Source organism: Arvicola amphibius, chromosome 8, assembly GCF_903992535.2.
Source record: "Arvicola amphibius chromosome 8, mArvAmp1.2, whole genome shotgun sequence".
Lineage (NCBI taxonomy): Eukaryota > Metazoa > Chordata > Mammalia > Rodentia > Cricetidae > Arvicola > Arvicola amphibius.
The window spans coordinates 109,483,305-109,498,964 of NC_052054.1; the positions used below are offsets into that span (position 1 = coordinate 109,483,305).

Below are 15,660 nucleotides of genomic sequence, written 5' to 3' on the forward strand. Positions count from 1 at the left end.
CAACCTGGCATGAAAGCCACTGATTACAGCAGAAGCATCTCAGAGACTAGCCTCCTGCCACGGTGGTTGTACAGAACAAGGTGGTTGTGGGGAAACACTGTTACACTAGGGTAGTGCCTCAATCTCAAAATCTGGGGGCCACACACAGGAGGATGGCCACAAGTTCCAGAGCAGTGAGTCTCATACCATTCTAGGCTACAGAGTGAGACCTTGTCTCAAAAATAAACAAAACAATAGTGACCAAAACCATTCTTTAGTAATCAAATTACTGCAAAAGGCAGTCACTTATGCAAAGTATTTGAGTTTATTCATTGTCCAAATTATTTATTTTGTCATTGTTTCTGCAATGTTATCATCCATTTCTGGGGTCAGTTTTCTTCTTGTTAAAATGTAACCTTTAGAGATTTTTTCAGCTATTGTCTAAAAAGGAAAAAAATCTTCTTAGTGTCTGGGTGTTCTAAAGGGTCTTTATTTTAGCTATCTGTTTGATGTCAGGTATAGGATCCACTGCTGCTGTTAGGAAACAGAGGCAATCACCTCCTCCATATACGATCTGTCTTTCCTCCCAGCTTTTAAAGCCGTCTCTTTATGCTGGACACGTGCTCACAACACCGCCATCATTCGCGTTTCACATGGGAGTTACTTAACCCACTTACAATTTGCTATGCTTTTTGATAGATGTCCCTTCATGTGTTTCTATAGTTAAAAAAACTCCTGGCATGACCAGTTTTGGAGATCTGTAGCTGTCGTTTACTTGCTGACACATATTTACATGGGCATGTGAGGGAAAAAACAAAAAATTAAAGATAAAAAATTAAAATCAATGCTACCACATATGGCTCCCTAGAATCACAATGGTGGAAGGGCAACTTCTGAGAAAAACGGAGACACTGTAAAGGTCAGTTTTGTAAACGGTGTGCAGAGATCATTAAAACCAACAAGTTCTTTCCTCTGGAGGGAATCACCATAAACTGACTGTCACCCTTTAAGAGGACATTTGTAAGGGTGAGTTAACTTGTTATGTAAAATATTCCTGTTTCATGCCACTGTTAAAGGATCCAAATCTGAAACTGGGATTGAAAGCTGTCCAGCTAGAAAGGTCCTCCTCTGCTAAACGGCTAATTCCCCCCGTGGATGAAGAGCGAGTCCTCTCAAGCATGGCTCAGAAAGCAGGCAGTGCATTACTACAGACAATGTGTGAGCAGAGCCGATGACCTCATTAAGGACAGGGCTTGATAGAGACACAGTGTTGGACATGATAGGGGAAGATGTTAGGAAGGGGCCTGAATACTTGCCATAATTTCCTCCTGTAAAAGCTATTAACACCAGTTGGGGACTGAGCTGATCAGAAGCTCTGGGGCTTAGGGAACTGAATAAATAGTCTCGAGTTAGCAGTGCGGGGTGCGTGGCAGAGCGTTTCTGACAGTTCTGAATATTAATGCCACAGTGGAGTATTTTCCTGTTTCTTCCCAAGATGAAATGTCCCTAAATGGCCTATTTTCTGCTCTTGATGTCCTCCCTGGCTACTCAACCAGCATGTATTTTTGGCCATGAAATGCGGGAAAGACTGAGTCTGTAAACAGTTTTACCATGCCTCCCCACTGCCACTGACATCATCGCCACTGACATCACCGCCACTGACATCACAGTCACTGGCATCACCGCCACTGACATCACAGCCACTGACATCACCATCACTGACATCACCATCATCACCGCCACTGACATCACAGCCACTGACATCACCGCCACTGACATCACAGCCACTGGCATCACCACCACTGACATCACAGCCACTGACATCACAGCCACTGTCATCACAGCCACTGACATCATCGCCACTGACATCACCACCACTGACATCACCGCCACTGACATCACAGCCACTGACATCACCATCACTGACATCACCATCATCACAGCCACTGACATCATCGCCACTGACATCACCACCACTGACATCACAGCCACTGACATCACCGCCACTGACATCACCGTCATTGACATCACCGCCACTGACATCACCACCACTGTCATCACAGCCACTGACATCATCGCCACTGACATCACCACCACTGACATCACAGCCACTGACATCACAGTCACTGACATCACTGCCACTGTCATCACAGTCACTGACATCACAGTCACTGGCATCACCGCCACTGTCATCACAGCCACTGACATCACAGTCACTGGCATCACCGCCACTGACATCACAGCCACTGACATCACAGTCACTGACATCACAGCCACTGACATCACAGTCACTGACATCACAGCCACTGACATCACAGTCACTGACATCACCGCCACTGACATCACCACCACTGACATCACAGCCACTGACATCACAGTCACTGGCATCACCGCCAATGACATCACAGCCACTGACATCACCGCCACTGGCATCACCGCCACTGGCATCACAGCCACTGGCATCACAGGTATGGTAGCTCCTTCTTGGTACTCTGTAAAGGCAGGAACTATATACCTGTGCCATCTATTTTGTTTTATTTAACATGATGCCAACTGCAGATATGGGACTGGCAACAGACTACTACTAAGGACTTCTACTTGGGGCTTACCAAATGAGATCTGCATAGAAATTAGGGAAAGCAGAGGGGAAGGTCTTTGGGAGAGGGGAGGGGAACATGAAGGGGATGAAAGGAAAAATAAGGTCATAATGAGGACAGGGATAACATATTATAGTTTGTATAGGAACGGCCCCTATAGACTCATACATGTGAATGCTTGGTCTTTAGGGAATGGCACTATTAGGAGGTGTGGCCTTGTTAGAGGAAGTGTGTTACTGGAGGCGGGCTTTGAGGTTTTAGAAGCTCAAGCCAGGTCCACTGCCTCTGTCTCTTCCTGTTGCCTGTGGATACAGATATAGAATTCTTGGTTCCTTCTCCAGGACCATGCATGTCTGAGTGTCATGCTTCCTGTCTTGATAATAATGGACTAAACCTCTGAACTTGCAAGCTAGCCTCAAATAAGTGTTTTCCTTTAAAGAGTTGTCATGGTCAAAATGTCTCTTCACAGCAACAGAAACCCTAAGACAATATATGTGCACAAAATCATCATAACAAAACTTTAGTATAATAATAATGATAATGATAATGATAATAATAATAATAATAATAATGGTCCTGCAAAGGTAGAAAAGTCATTCTAAAAGCAAAGATGATGCTGACAACTCCCTGGCTGTCAATTCCACCAGCCTATGCCAGGCACAGGATTTCTGAAGCTGAGTCAATAAGAAATGATTCATTTACTCAAATATTTATTGACTGATAACCATATAAACAAGACAACATAGTGCCTGCTTCCTGAAGCTTATAATCCACTGAGGCAAACAGGAAGACAAATGGAAGGGCAGAAAGACAGACAGACACAGATACTGTACGTTGTAAGTGTAAGAAAGCAGTTTACTCTCCATGGAGTGGTGTGGGTTGATTCCTCAAGTGTCATTTAAAGGGACTGTAAGATTTGAAGCTGGCACACTCGGGAGGCACACTGGCTAGCTTTTGAACAAATGCCTCCCTGAGACTGGGCTGCTGGCACGCCTGTAGGGCATTTTTAAATTAGTGGTTGATAGGGGTCCACCCACAATGGGCTGCTGGTCAGGGTTCTGAAAGAAAGCAGTCTGAGCAAGGCACGAGGAGATAGACAGTAAGCAGCGCTCTCTATGGCTGCTGCATCAGCTCCTGCCTACAGGTTCAGGCCTGGTTTGAGTTTCTCTTTGGCTTCCCTCAGTGGACTGTGACTCAAGATATGTAAGCCAAATAAAGTTTTCTCCTCAAGTTGCTTTGGTCCTGCTTTGCAGGCAGAATGAAAGCACTTGCTGGTGGATTCGGTGTAGAAAGGGAGGAAAAGGAGGCATCAGTTTCCGAGCTGTGAGCTAATGACTGATGGACCCTAACGGAGATGAGGAATACTAGAAAAACAAACGGGAGGATGTGGGGCCACAGGAGAGCTCGGCTTTAATATGCTCATCGAGGTGCCTGTAAGGCAACTAAACACAGATGTTTAGGATTTACCAGATGCTGGTTGGCAAATTGGAAATTAAAGAATGACTCAAATTACTACTCCCAGCTCCATTTAATCCCACTCTTAGAATATCTGTATACCGATGTATTTTTTTATGTGTACCATGTAACATATCATATATACATAAACACACATGTATAAAAACAAAAAGAAAATACACGAAAACAGTAAGACAATGTTGGCTATGACTTTGCCCTATTTTTCAGATGTTTTATGATAGTATCTTGTTACTTTTGTTATTTCAAGAGATGAAAAAGTAGGAGAAGCTGAGAAAGGCTCGCTGTTTAAGAAGTGTTTCTCAAGGCTGGAGAGATGGCTCAGTGGTTAAGAGCACGGCTGCTCTTCCAGAGAACTCTGGTTCAGTTTCCAGCACCTTCAGGGCAGCTCACAACTATGTTGCTGTTTCAAGGGATCCAATCACTCACAGACACACATGCAGGCAAAACACTCAAGGTACATAAAATAAAAATAAATCACCTAAAAAAGAAGTGTTTCTCACTAACGTAGATAAATCTTTCAATTACTTTTGTTACTGTCAGGGTAGGTTCTAAGAACATGTTCCTCCATTTCTAAACAACACTCTAAACCAAAACCATAATGTCTGTGTTTGTACTCTACCTATCTTCAGAATCTGTGCTGTTTCCCAATCTCCTTCAAAGCAAAACGGAACATTGCGGCAAAGCAAGTGAGAACGAGTGAAACTGTGTGCAAAATAAATGAATCTCTAACAGAAGCTAAATATCAATGAGTTCAGCTAACCAGCCTTCAGTGCTATCCAGACACTTCGCCTGGCCAGAGACATCCTTGGTTTCTCTTTCCCCATCTTCATGTGTAATGCTGAGAAGATACCCTGCCTGTTAATAAATCTGCCACTGCCTGTGACAGACAGACAGACAGACACACGCGCGCGCGCGTGCGCGCGCGCGCACACACACACACACACACACACACACACGCTCCTGGGACAGAGCAGTAAAATGATAGTGAGCTCAGGAGCCATAGCCATCGCCTCTATGGCCCAATCTGACATTTCCAGAGTCCACACAACCTTGCCTCCCGCTCCCACTGGGCCAGTTCAACCTGTCCTCCGCTCAGGACGCTGGCTACAGTGTGAGAGAAATGGACGGCCTACCATGCAAACCGAAACTAACCCCCAACGCTTTGATAGCTCCTCGGTGTTGCTAGATTAGAATGCCAGCAAGGCCTGGAGACCTTTGGTGTGTGCTCTTCTAACCTCTCCTTGCCCGTCCCCAGTCCTTCACCGGCCCATGTTCAAGCAATTTGCAGGAGGTACATACACTTTGGCACTCCAGGTCTCGGCAGGCCCAGTTCCCTTTGCCTCTCACTGTAGCCAGCTAACGCCAGCAAAGCCCTGGGCCTGTGCTTTCCCTTAGGACTGCTGTCCTGGTTCCTGCAGGGTTCTCTGTGTCCTTGAAAGACTCTGGAATTTCCTGTGCTGTCAGCCTGTCTGTCATCACCCTGCAGCTGAAACACGGTACAACGCTGCTACTGACAATGCTCCCTATAACCCAAATATCTAGAAATTTACAAGTAACACTCCTTCCACATATACACTCAGACACAGCTCAACACAACATCCTCCCTGGAAAAATAAGAAAAATTAAAAGTAACATGATAATCGATATGAATTATCCATGTTCCAGCAAAGCACTACAGGAGACACAAGCCTTCTCTTCCACCTGTGCATGGAATCTAAACAAAGTGGGGATAACAAACACAGGCTGTTCTCCAGCGTGGTTTTCTGTGACTCTAGAATCACATGTGTGTTCCAGTGGTGACATGATTTCACATGAGAGTGAACAACTCCTGATACCAAATAGAGCAAAGTACAACTTCCATCCAATTTACATTTACAATTCAGCTTACAATTTTCCCTGGAAAACAGTCATTATATATTAAATCTATGCCCAAAATGTTTGCTGTGTTTACATTAAGAGTACAATTAAGGTTTTGGCTCAAATAAGGTTCAGCTTATGATTATAAGCAGATGTTTCACCTTTACTAGTCCCTCAGCAAAACATATGTGTGGGGGTGTGAGTGTGCATATGTATGCACACAAGGGACCATTCTTGAGGGGACTGTCCTACGGGCTGTACAATACATAATACCTTTGGCCCCACTACAACAAATGCCGGCAACTCCCCTACTAATCTTCATGACAACTAAAAACAACCGTATACAGTTCTAAAACCACCTGGAATATGCTTACTGAATGTTTACTTAATTGATAACCTTTAATCGTGAGATCTCACAAATTTTTCTTTTCAAAGCATTGCTCATGTGAATTTTGCGTGCATAAATTCCTGGGATTCCTAGTAAAGCTCCAACACATGGAGCTGATAGACAGAAACCTTTCCCCCACGACTGAAGTGCACATGGAGAGGAGGAACGTTTGAATGAGGCCATGATCACGTCCATACTGCACTCTAGTAGAGGAAACCCGACTTGGCACGTGAAAATGTTCTGCCATATGCCGTCACTACAGACAGAAACGCTTCTGGAGCCCACGTGCCTGAGTCTTTTCCCATCACCTCCCGAAAGGAAACAAAAAGTGGAAGAGGGGTAAGAGTGTTTATGGCCTGATCTTCGAGTTTGCTACTGTAATGAAGTAAACGTAATACTCTCAAGAGCTCAGCCCTTTGAAGGTATTTCCAGAACTAGCAATGACTGGCCCTTTGGTAGCTGTGTTCGCTACAGCTGCAGGAAAAGGCCGACATCCATTAAGGGAAGTTCAAGGCGAAGGGGCAACAGAGACAGACTCAACAGTGGGGCTGTGGCAATGACTTCTGCATTGCCACTGTACATGTGGCAACATGTATGGCAGGCTCCCTTTCCCAGGTCCGCCTCTTGGATCTGTTGATTTCCAGCCCTGGATGCATTTATGAATTTCATGAATAGGCTTTCAAAGTTACTTGGACTTTGATTATTTCTAATTTTTGGTGTTGTTTTTATTCCCCTCAGTGATTCTAATGTATTGAAAATTGCTATCTTAACCCCAAATTCTAATTCCTATGGCTCAGTATCAGCTGATATATTAGACCAGTAAAGGTAATATTTTAACGGTAGGCAAAACTCTGCATTTCATAATTTACCACACAGAAATGACATCGGGATTGCCTCCGGCTAAGTTGATTTATATGTATTGCGTTGTTATATGAGAGTAGTTATAACTTGGCAAATTCCAGTAGGAAAACATGAACTTATTTTAAAAGATTTACACATTATCTGGGCTTTAAAAAACCCAACAAGAGGCTAGAAAGATGGCTCCGTGGATAAGAAGGCTTTTGCCTTTGTTGAGGACCCAGGTTCAGTTTCTAGCACTTACACAGTGGCTTGCAACCAGCTATACTTCCAGCTCCAGGGCTTCCGATGTTCTCTTCTGATTCCATGGACACTACATACATGCAGTACACATACAAACATTTAAACATGCAGGCAAACACTCATCCATGTAAAATAAAATAGCCTCAAGGAAATGCAGTGGTATATTATTTGTGTTTTCATAAATAAAGCTTGCCTGAAGATCAGAGAAGCCAAGCAGTTAACCACTAGAGAGCTCTTACCTCTACAAAGTCTTCCGATAGAAAGGAGCGAGTTCCTGTCTCTTCCTGCCTTATATTCCTCTCTCCACCCAGCCATATCACTCCTGTCTCCACCTCCCTAGTGCTGGGATTAAAGGTGTGGGATCCCAAGTGCTAGGATCTTCTTTGTGTGAGTTCTCTCTCTCTTTTAGACAGATTCAATCTTGTGTAGCCCAGGCTGGCCTCGAGTCCTGGGATTAAAGGCGTGTGCTACCACTCCCTGGCCTCTCAAGGCTTAGCTCTGCACTCTGATCTTCAGGCAAGTTTTATTTATTAAAACACAAATAAAATACCACTATAAGGCAAACATGATAATCAGTTTACTCACATGTACGTAAGTCACATGGGACAAGATGATGACGGTGGCTAGTTAGGGAAGCCCCTGGATACACAGATCCAACAAAAATCTGAGACGCAAACTGGACTATAAAGTTATCCTAAAATTTCAGCAAAAAACAAATTCTGCTACAGTTATATCTAGAATGAATAAAACGTTAGACAATAAAAAGTGAAATGCCCTACCTATTATTACATGAGTCAGAGACCTAGGCATACTGTCAGGTTCACATACCATGAGTAACCATCAATATCATACTGTGCTTCCTAAAAGCTTTATTGGTCCATCTGTTAATGTTGAACAACAGTGAAGAACAATCAGCTACACAGTTATGAAAACTGTCCATTAGAGCAGAATCTGCTTCTGCAATGCAGCCTGCCATATTGGACATCTATCAAACCCCCTGTATGGGCTCAAATCAGAGCAGTGTCAATCAAAGAAGGTTAACCTCACCCCCTGAGGGCCACAGTGAACACAGAGTCTCTTACCTACCTTCCTTCTTGATAGCTAGAGAACCGGCGCATGACCTACATCGGGTCCCTCTGATGGCTACACTTTATACATAACGTTAAGACTCTAGTGATGAGATCAGCCTACTGGAAGAGAGGTCAGTAGCAGCAAGTGTCAGTCAGTCCTATGGGTTTCTCCAACCTGGTATTTCAGTATTTTTAACAGTAGTAGAAACAACTTAATGCCCTTCTAGTCTGTCCTGTGGTTAATAAAGCCAGAGTGGATGCCAGTACACTATTTCTCGAACTGATGGTCTTGTGAAGAGAATTAATAGTCATCTTTGTCATCACACAGAGAGAGAGAGAGAGAGCTCTTCTGAGAGTGAAGGGGAAGAAGGCCGACTTTGAGATGTCCCCTTATTCCTGGCCCTCATTCCTTCACTCTATACACAAATGTTCCTGGTCTTCAACCCTTGATAAGCCCTACACTCTGCCCATGAATGGGACCCATGACTTGTTTGTAAACCAACAGAATAAAGCTTGTCACTTTCATAATTATGTACCCTAGGACTACAATGTCTACCTCACTAGCAGACTCCTCTTTGAAGGGAGTTGGTATACTAGGACCCATTCTAGAGATAGAAAATTAGAAGTTGCTTCCAATCGACAATGACACTTAGTCCAGCAACCTATGATGGGGCAAATCTCCTAACAGCCTTAAGGACTGGAAGCAAATCCATCCTGAATCAAGCCTCCAGAAGAAACCAGGGCTGGCTAATACCTTTGTTACAGCATGCGGAACAGCCTGAGCAGACACCCAGACAAACTGCATCCAGGCTCCTGAGCTACAGAAGCGGATGTGACAAGTGTGTGCTTCTTTCAGCCAGTAGTCTGAGAATATTTGTTACTTAACAGCAGATGACTATTAAGGTAGAGCCAAGAGGAGACACTGGAGTGGAGGTCCAGTGTTGTGTGAACTGCTTGACCCTCTGAACCACATCATATTGGAAAAGCAACTAATAGTCTTGAATATTGTACACTAATATGGATTTTTGTATATTGATACAAATTTAAGGGTTTTTGTTTGTCTGTTTTTTCCTTTTTTTTTTTTTTTAGTTTTGGAGCCTGTCCTGGAACTAGCTCTTGTAGACCAGGTTGGCCTCGAACTCACAGAGATCCACCTGCCTCTGGCTCCGGAGTGCTGGGATTGAAGGCGTGCGCCACCGCCCCACTCGAAAAGACCTTTGTCTTTGTCTTTGTCTTTGTCTGACTGCTCTGGGCTTCATTCATCGGTCACTTCACCAACACCCATAGATGGCAACGCATAGATACTAATATGGCAGCAGCTTTTTCTGCGTTGCCTCTCAACAGACTATGGCTTAAATACAACTACTGTCTCGCTTTACAGATAAGGAACTAAAATTAGAAGCTGCTGAGCCCAGAACCCAGGGCTTTGAAAGCCCAAATATAGGTGTAGCAGTCAGCCTGTGAACACTGAAAAGAGAGAATTTATCTAGTAAATCCATGCTTGGAGGCTAAGAGAGCGCCTTTTGCAGCCTGGCTGGATTTGAAGGCCGCTGGAAAAGTATGATTTGAATTTAACGTCTGCACACAGAGGAGTAAGAAAACAACACTTAGGATGATCACGCGCAAAACTGCTCACATAGTTCAAGTCTGGCAACATCGAGCTCACGTTTTGAACCACAAAACACTTCCAAAATGTAATCTACCCTGCTGATTGGCATTCTTCAACAAAATGTTGAAAAAACTAAAAATGACAACACATGCCTATTTCAAGTCTTCTTTGATAGGGCGGATTTAATCACTGTCACTATTTTCGGAAAACATTACCTTTTCCACGCTTTTCACTGTGGGGTCTTAGCTGTACCCTATTATATTATATGCAAACATGTAGGAAATCCAGATCAAGTGGAGGCTAGGCCACTCATTAAAGCTGCGAGCTCTCAGAAGGCCCTTAACTGTGTGGAGCACATAAGGTAAGGAACACCTGCCATTCACCCCAGCCTTGCACTCCCACCTGGTGGCTATAGCTTGGGGTCCACGTGAGCAAGTGCTGGAGCACGTGAAGTGCCACTGCACACACTATGTGCTAAACATGCCATGACTGGCATGCTCCAGACACCTGGTGGCAGTTATACGCAGTGTATTCTGAAAGACACTGGGGTATAATTTCTTAGGGCAAACCTTTAAAGTTACTGCAGCAACACTCAATGCTTGCAATGTGGTGGTTGAACGCGAGTGCTCTCCACTTGAACTACGACTCTCTCTGTGGCTTTCGGTCACTTCCCAAACCCTATAAACACACATGAAACGTGCTGTCTTCGCTATCTCCCAGCTTATACTCTCTTCGTGCACTCAGAGACGGAGGACCTGCAGCGCTCAGACGGAAGCGGAGAGGCAGCCATGGAGTCAGCCATCCTGTCAGACAAACCAGACATGCTGTCTGGAACCTAGCTGTCCGTTTTCACAACACAGCATCTACTGAAATGATTGTACCGCAGCGCTTTAATGGGAAAATGCAACCAGCAACAACAAACATCCATCAACTCCACGCCGGTTCTTGGTACAGGATGGATGGGAGAGCGATCATTTTTAATTCATGGTACCTTCTTGTATATGTAATGCAAAAGTAGACTGTAAGTTTATAAAGTCATTTTCGGTTGCCCACATGGTGCTGAATTATTTAAAACTCATTTAGAACACACACACACACACACACACACACACTTCTGACAATTTTTAAATACTGTTTGACAACAGCATTTTCAGCAACTGCAAAAGTGTGTGCTTGAGATTAGACTATGTGCACACTGTCTCTCATTAACAAGTCCTGGGTATTTTTACCCCTGGTGCATCACACCTCAACTCTGTTTTAAGGAAAACGGACGAAAGAAAGCCTCTGTCCAGAGTTCAAATTACTCAGTATCTATTTATACCTCCTGGTAAGTAAGAGTAACTGGTTTATCAAAGTCCAAAAGTACATTATCCTGGGCAACCCTCCCTGGAAAGGTACACAACCATCAACTCCCAACCAACACTGGGACTGTCTTCTGGGTAAGAACTCACTGAAGAAAACCCCAAGTGTAACTGAAGGAGGCTGAGCGCCTGTTTGGAAAAAGCAATTGTGACACAGCAGGCACTTACCAAGAGTCCTGAAAAATTACATTCTACCCTTTGAACCATAAAAACTCAGTGATGATTTTCTCTTCAAAAAAAAAAAAAAAATCGGGTTTGAGTACCATTTGCCTAAACTTTTTAAAACAGGGTAAGACATCTTAAAGCAGCAAACTTCATTCTCCCACAAAAATAGAGACCACTCTAAGATGACCCTGTCTCTTCCCTGTCTGGGGTGACATCTTGGTGTTCATACTATTTACTCAAGTTTTCTTTCTACTTTTCTTTTTAAGACATATTTATTTAGCTTGCTGTGTATGAACGCCTTCTTACACCTATGAGTATATGTCATGTGAGTGCCTGATGCCTGCGAGCTCAGAAGAGTGTGTGTTGACACCACTGTAACTGGCTACAGATGGTGTGAGCTGCCATGTGGGTGCCAGAAACTGAACTTGGGTCCTGTGTAAGAGCGACAAGTGAACCGTCTATTTCTGCAGTATGCAGGTCTCTTTCCACCTTTCTTATTTTCGTGATGGAAATCTGCCACAGTCTTGTCCACTTGAATAATCTTTTTGTTTCATTTTTGTTGTTGTTGTTTTCTGAGATAAGGTTTGACTGTGTAGCCTTGGCTGACCTGGAACTCACTCTGTAGACCAGGCTCGACTTGAATGCAGAGATCCATCGCCTCTGCCTCCTGAGTGCTGGGATTAAAGGCGTGTGATCCCAACTGCTGGGATCACCTTTGTGTGAGTGGTTTCTCTTTTTCTGCAATATTTTTCTACAATACAGTGTAGCCCAGGGTGGCCTTGAACCAACAGATATCCATCTCCCTCTGTCTCCCAGATCCTGGGATTAAAGGTGTGTGCCACCACTCCCTGGCCAGTATAGTTGACTACTATGGCTGCTTTGTCCTCTGATCTTCAGGCAAGCTTTATTTATTAAAACACAAATAAAAGCCCAGAGAAAGTGGTTTATGTTGCCGTGGGCTTTTGTTGTCCCCATTCTAATGCTTTATCCTGATGCCCCAGACAGTGTCTACCACCAGGAGGGGCTGAAGGGATCCTTAGAGAATAAATGAAGACTTTTTTGTTTTGTTTTAAAGATTTATTTTTATTTTATGTGTATGAATGTTTCACCCACAAGTCTGTGCACTGTTGTGTGCAGGACCTATTGAGGCCAGAAGAGTCCGTCAGATCCTCTGGAACTGGAGTTACCGACAGTTGTGGGCTGTCATGTGGGTGCTGGGAATTGAACCCAGGTCCTCTGGAAGAGCAACCAGTGCTCTCAACCACTGAGCCAACTCTCTAACCTTCAAATGAAGATGTTTCTTACAAGTCAGCCTGCCTCCCAACAAACGATTGGCCAACCCTGTTCCTAAGCAGAGCAATTTGGGGAGCTGGGAGAGATGGCTCAACATGCAAAGGGCTTGCCAGACTCCAGTTTGATACCTGCGGACCCCCCCCCCCCCTTGGTAGAAGTAGAGAACTGGTTTCCAAATGGTACCCTCTACCTCCACAAGCCCAAATAAATAAATGTAACAAAAGTGGGGTGGTTTTATTTTTGTGCGTTTTTTTGTTGTGTGTGTGTTTGTTAGCCAGTGTCTCTCTACACACCCCTCCGCGTCCTGGAACTCACTAAGTAGACCAGGATGACCTTGAACTCACAAAGACCTGCCTGTCTCTGCTTTCCCAGTGTCGGGAGTAAAGATGTGCGCCACCATGTCACACACTGTTTTCTCTTGGAGCAGCTTGGGAGTGAGCCAACGTGGCTCACATCTGTAATGCCAGCATTCTGAAACGACAAGAAAACGAAGTACCAGGCCAGCCTGAGTATCGAACTCAAAATAAACTGGAACGATTTAGAGTGACCATAGCCACCGCTATACAGCCTCACAGACAAAAAATAAAAAAGAGCCTCTTCTCCCAGGACTGAGATTTTTCTCCCTAGATCTCAGTCTTCTCTGCACTCCAGAGAGGGATGTGGCACAGGACCTACCCAGGGCTGGAGCCCACATCCTGAACCTGCTCTTGTACCCAGCTGTGAGTGGGAACTCTCCTGACTCACCTTGCCCCAGGTGATGTTTCCTTCTCACTTTCTCTTTCACTTTCTCTTTCGCCTACTCACCTGCTCTGGCCCCGCCCTGCTCCGGGCTTCTCCAGTCTGGGCTGCTCTGGTGCTGGTGTCAATCTCCAGCCCTGTTTTCGCTTTTCCTACATCAGCCGGGGCTGCCCACGAGGCCAGGTTAAAAGCATGGAGCTGGGAAGGCAAGGCACTGAAGACTTAGCGTCTCAGCCGGGACACAGCAACAGGCTGAGAGCCACACGGGAACGCCGAGCAAGACCGAGGAACCCGGAGACAGCCTCGAGTGCACTCTCGAATCCCCATCTCCTCACAGACCCCAGAGAGCAGCATGAAGCCAGCTGGGGGCCGCCTGCTCCTCCGGCTGCTGCTGGCCACGGTGCTGACGGGAACCCGCGCTCATCCTGTGCCCAGGGACACCAGGCTCCCATCAGATGCAAAGGAATGCCACCTAACCCAGTTCGAGTCTCTGCTTCCGCAAGAGCTGAAGGCCATCAGGAAGGCCAGGGATGCCATAGAAGAGTGGCTGCGCAAGAAAGATGTCAAGTGCAGCTCCCGCCTCTTCCCCAGGGCCTGGGACCTAAGGCAGCTGCAGGTCCAGGAGCGCCCCAAGGCCCTGCAGGCTAAGCTGGCCCTGACACTGGAGGTCCTGGAGAACATGACTGACTCAGCCCCGGGCCCCATCCCGCACCACCTTCTTCACACACTGCGCTACATCCAGTCCCAGCTGCAGACCTGTACACAATCTCAGCCCACAGCAGAGCCCGGGTCCCCAAGTCGCCGCCTCTCCCAACTGCTGCACAGGCTCCAGGAAGCCAAGGAGAAGGAGACCCCTGGCTGCCTGGAGGTCTCTGTCACTTCCCACCTCTTCCACCTGCTCAACGGGGACCTGAAGTGTGTGGCCAGGGGAGATCAGTGTGCCTGACCTCAGACCCTCCTGCCAGCTGCTGGAATTCTGCACTGTGTGGACTCACCAAGCCCCTGCCTTAATTTATAGCCCTTCATGACTTTTTAAAAAGTACTTATTTATGTGAGTGGGTTCTCAGACTCAGACCCCACAAAATGTCTATTTTTCTACTTTTGTAAACAATCTGCAAATACAAGTTGAGAAAAGAAAAAAAACCACAAATAATAAACTACTGTATTTGCCTGCATTTTGACCAGCTGTAGCTTTCTGTAGTGCTCTCTGCTGCAAAAACAAGCTCCTGGATATGAATGATGAGAACTATCCTTACCTGTGGGCAGAACATTAGAAAGCAGTTAGCGGATTATGGTGGTCTGGCGAAGTGGTGGAAGTTATATCCTCCCTCTAAGATCCATGGCCTCACTAGATCCTGGTAGTGGGCTAGGTTTAAGTACCAGGCATAATTTCACTCCTGTTGAGCAATCAAGTCTAATTATACAATTTTAATTATTGCCAAGATACAGGTTGGCAGCTGCACCTTATGGATATCAAGCTATGCTGAACATTGGGGTTCCCAGGTGTCCCCGCTGGGCAGGAAGGGCAGTTTGCACAGCACTTCCTGATACTGTGAAATCTAGATCTCAGGGAGGAGGCTTCTAGGGCAGATCTAGCTCAAAAGCATCCAACTCCTGTGCCTAAAACATGTGGTATTTTTAGCAATAGGGACTACCCTTCAACCAAGGGCAGCGGCAACAACCTATATTGACTTGGGAGTCTCCAGGCCAACCCTGACCAAGACCTGAAAGGAGATTTCCCCCTTTTTACCCAATACCAAGTGGTTTTAATCTTGAAATCATATACACACCAGCAACACTAATGGACTCAGCAGGTTGTATTTACTCATTTAATACATGTGCATATGTACATAGAACAGTAACAAAAGAAAAAAGGTTCTTAGAGGGAGTGAGGGGACAGATCTGGAGGGAATTGGAGGGTAGAGACATTGAGAAAGGTTGGAAGGAGGACAGAAAAAAAGAAAATTCATGTAATTATATTTTAACTAAAATGTGAAAAAAAATTTAAAATGTCCTGTTTCATAAT

At 45.2% G+C, this 15,660-nt stretch overlaps 2 protein-coding genes across 9 annotated transcripts in view; one reads left to right on the top strand and one right to left on the bottom strand.

Annotated features, from left to right (window-relative positions):
- Positions 1 to 15,660, bottom strand: part of Rhbdd1 (rhomboid domain containing 1) — a 122,585-nt gene that overhangs the window by 70,303 nt on the left and 36,622 nt on the right. The gene's annotated exons all lie outside the window — the stretch shown is intronic.
- Positions 13,987 to 14,580, top strand: LOC119820664 (interferon lambda-2-like). Its single transcript, XM_038339182.1, has one exon. It carries the CDS (start codon positions 13,987 to 13,989, stop codon positions 14,578 to 14,580), a length of 594 nt encoding a protein of 197 aa, XP_038195110.1.

Bases quoted from the DNA above. Each gene is read 5' to 3' on its own strand.
- LOC119820664 (XM_038339182.1), top strand. From the start codon at position 13,987: ATGAAGCCAGCTGGGGGCCGCCTGCTCCTCCGGCTGCTGCTGGCCACG.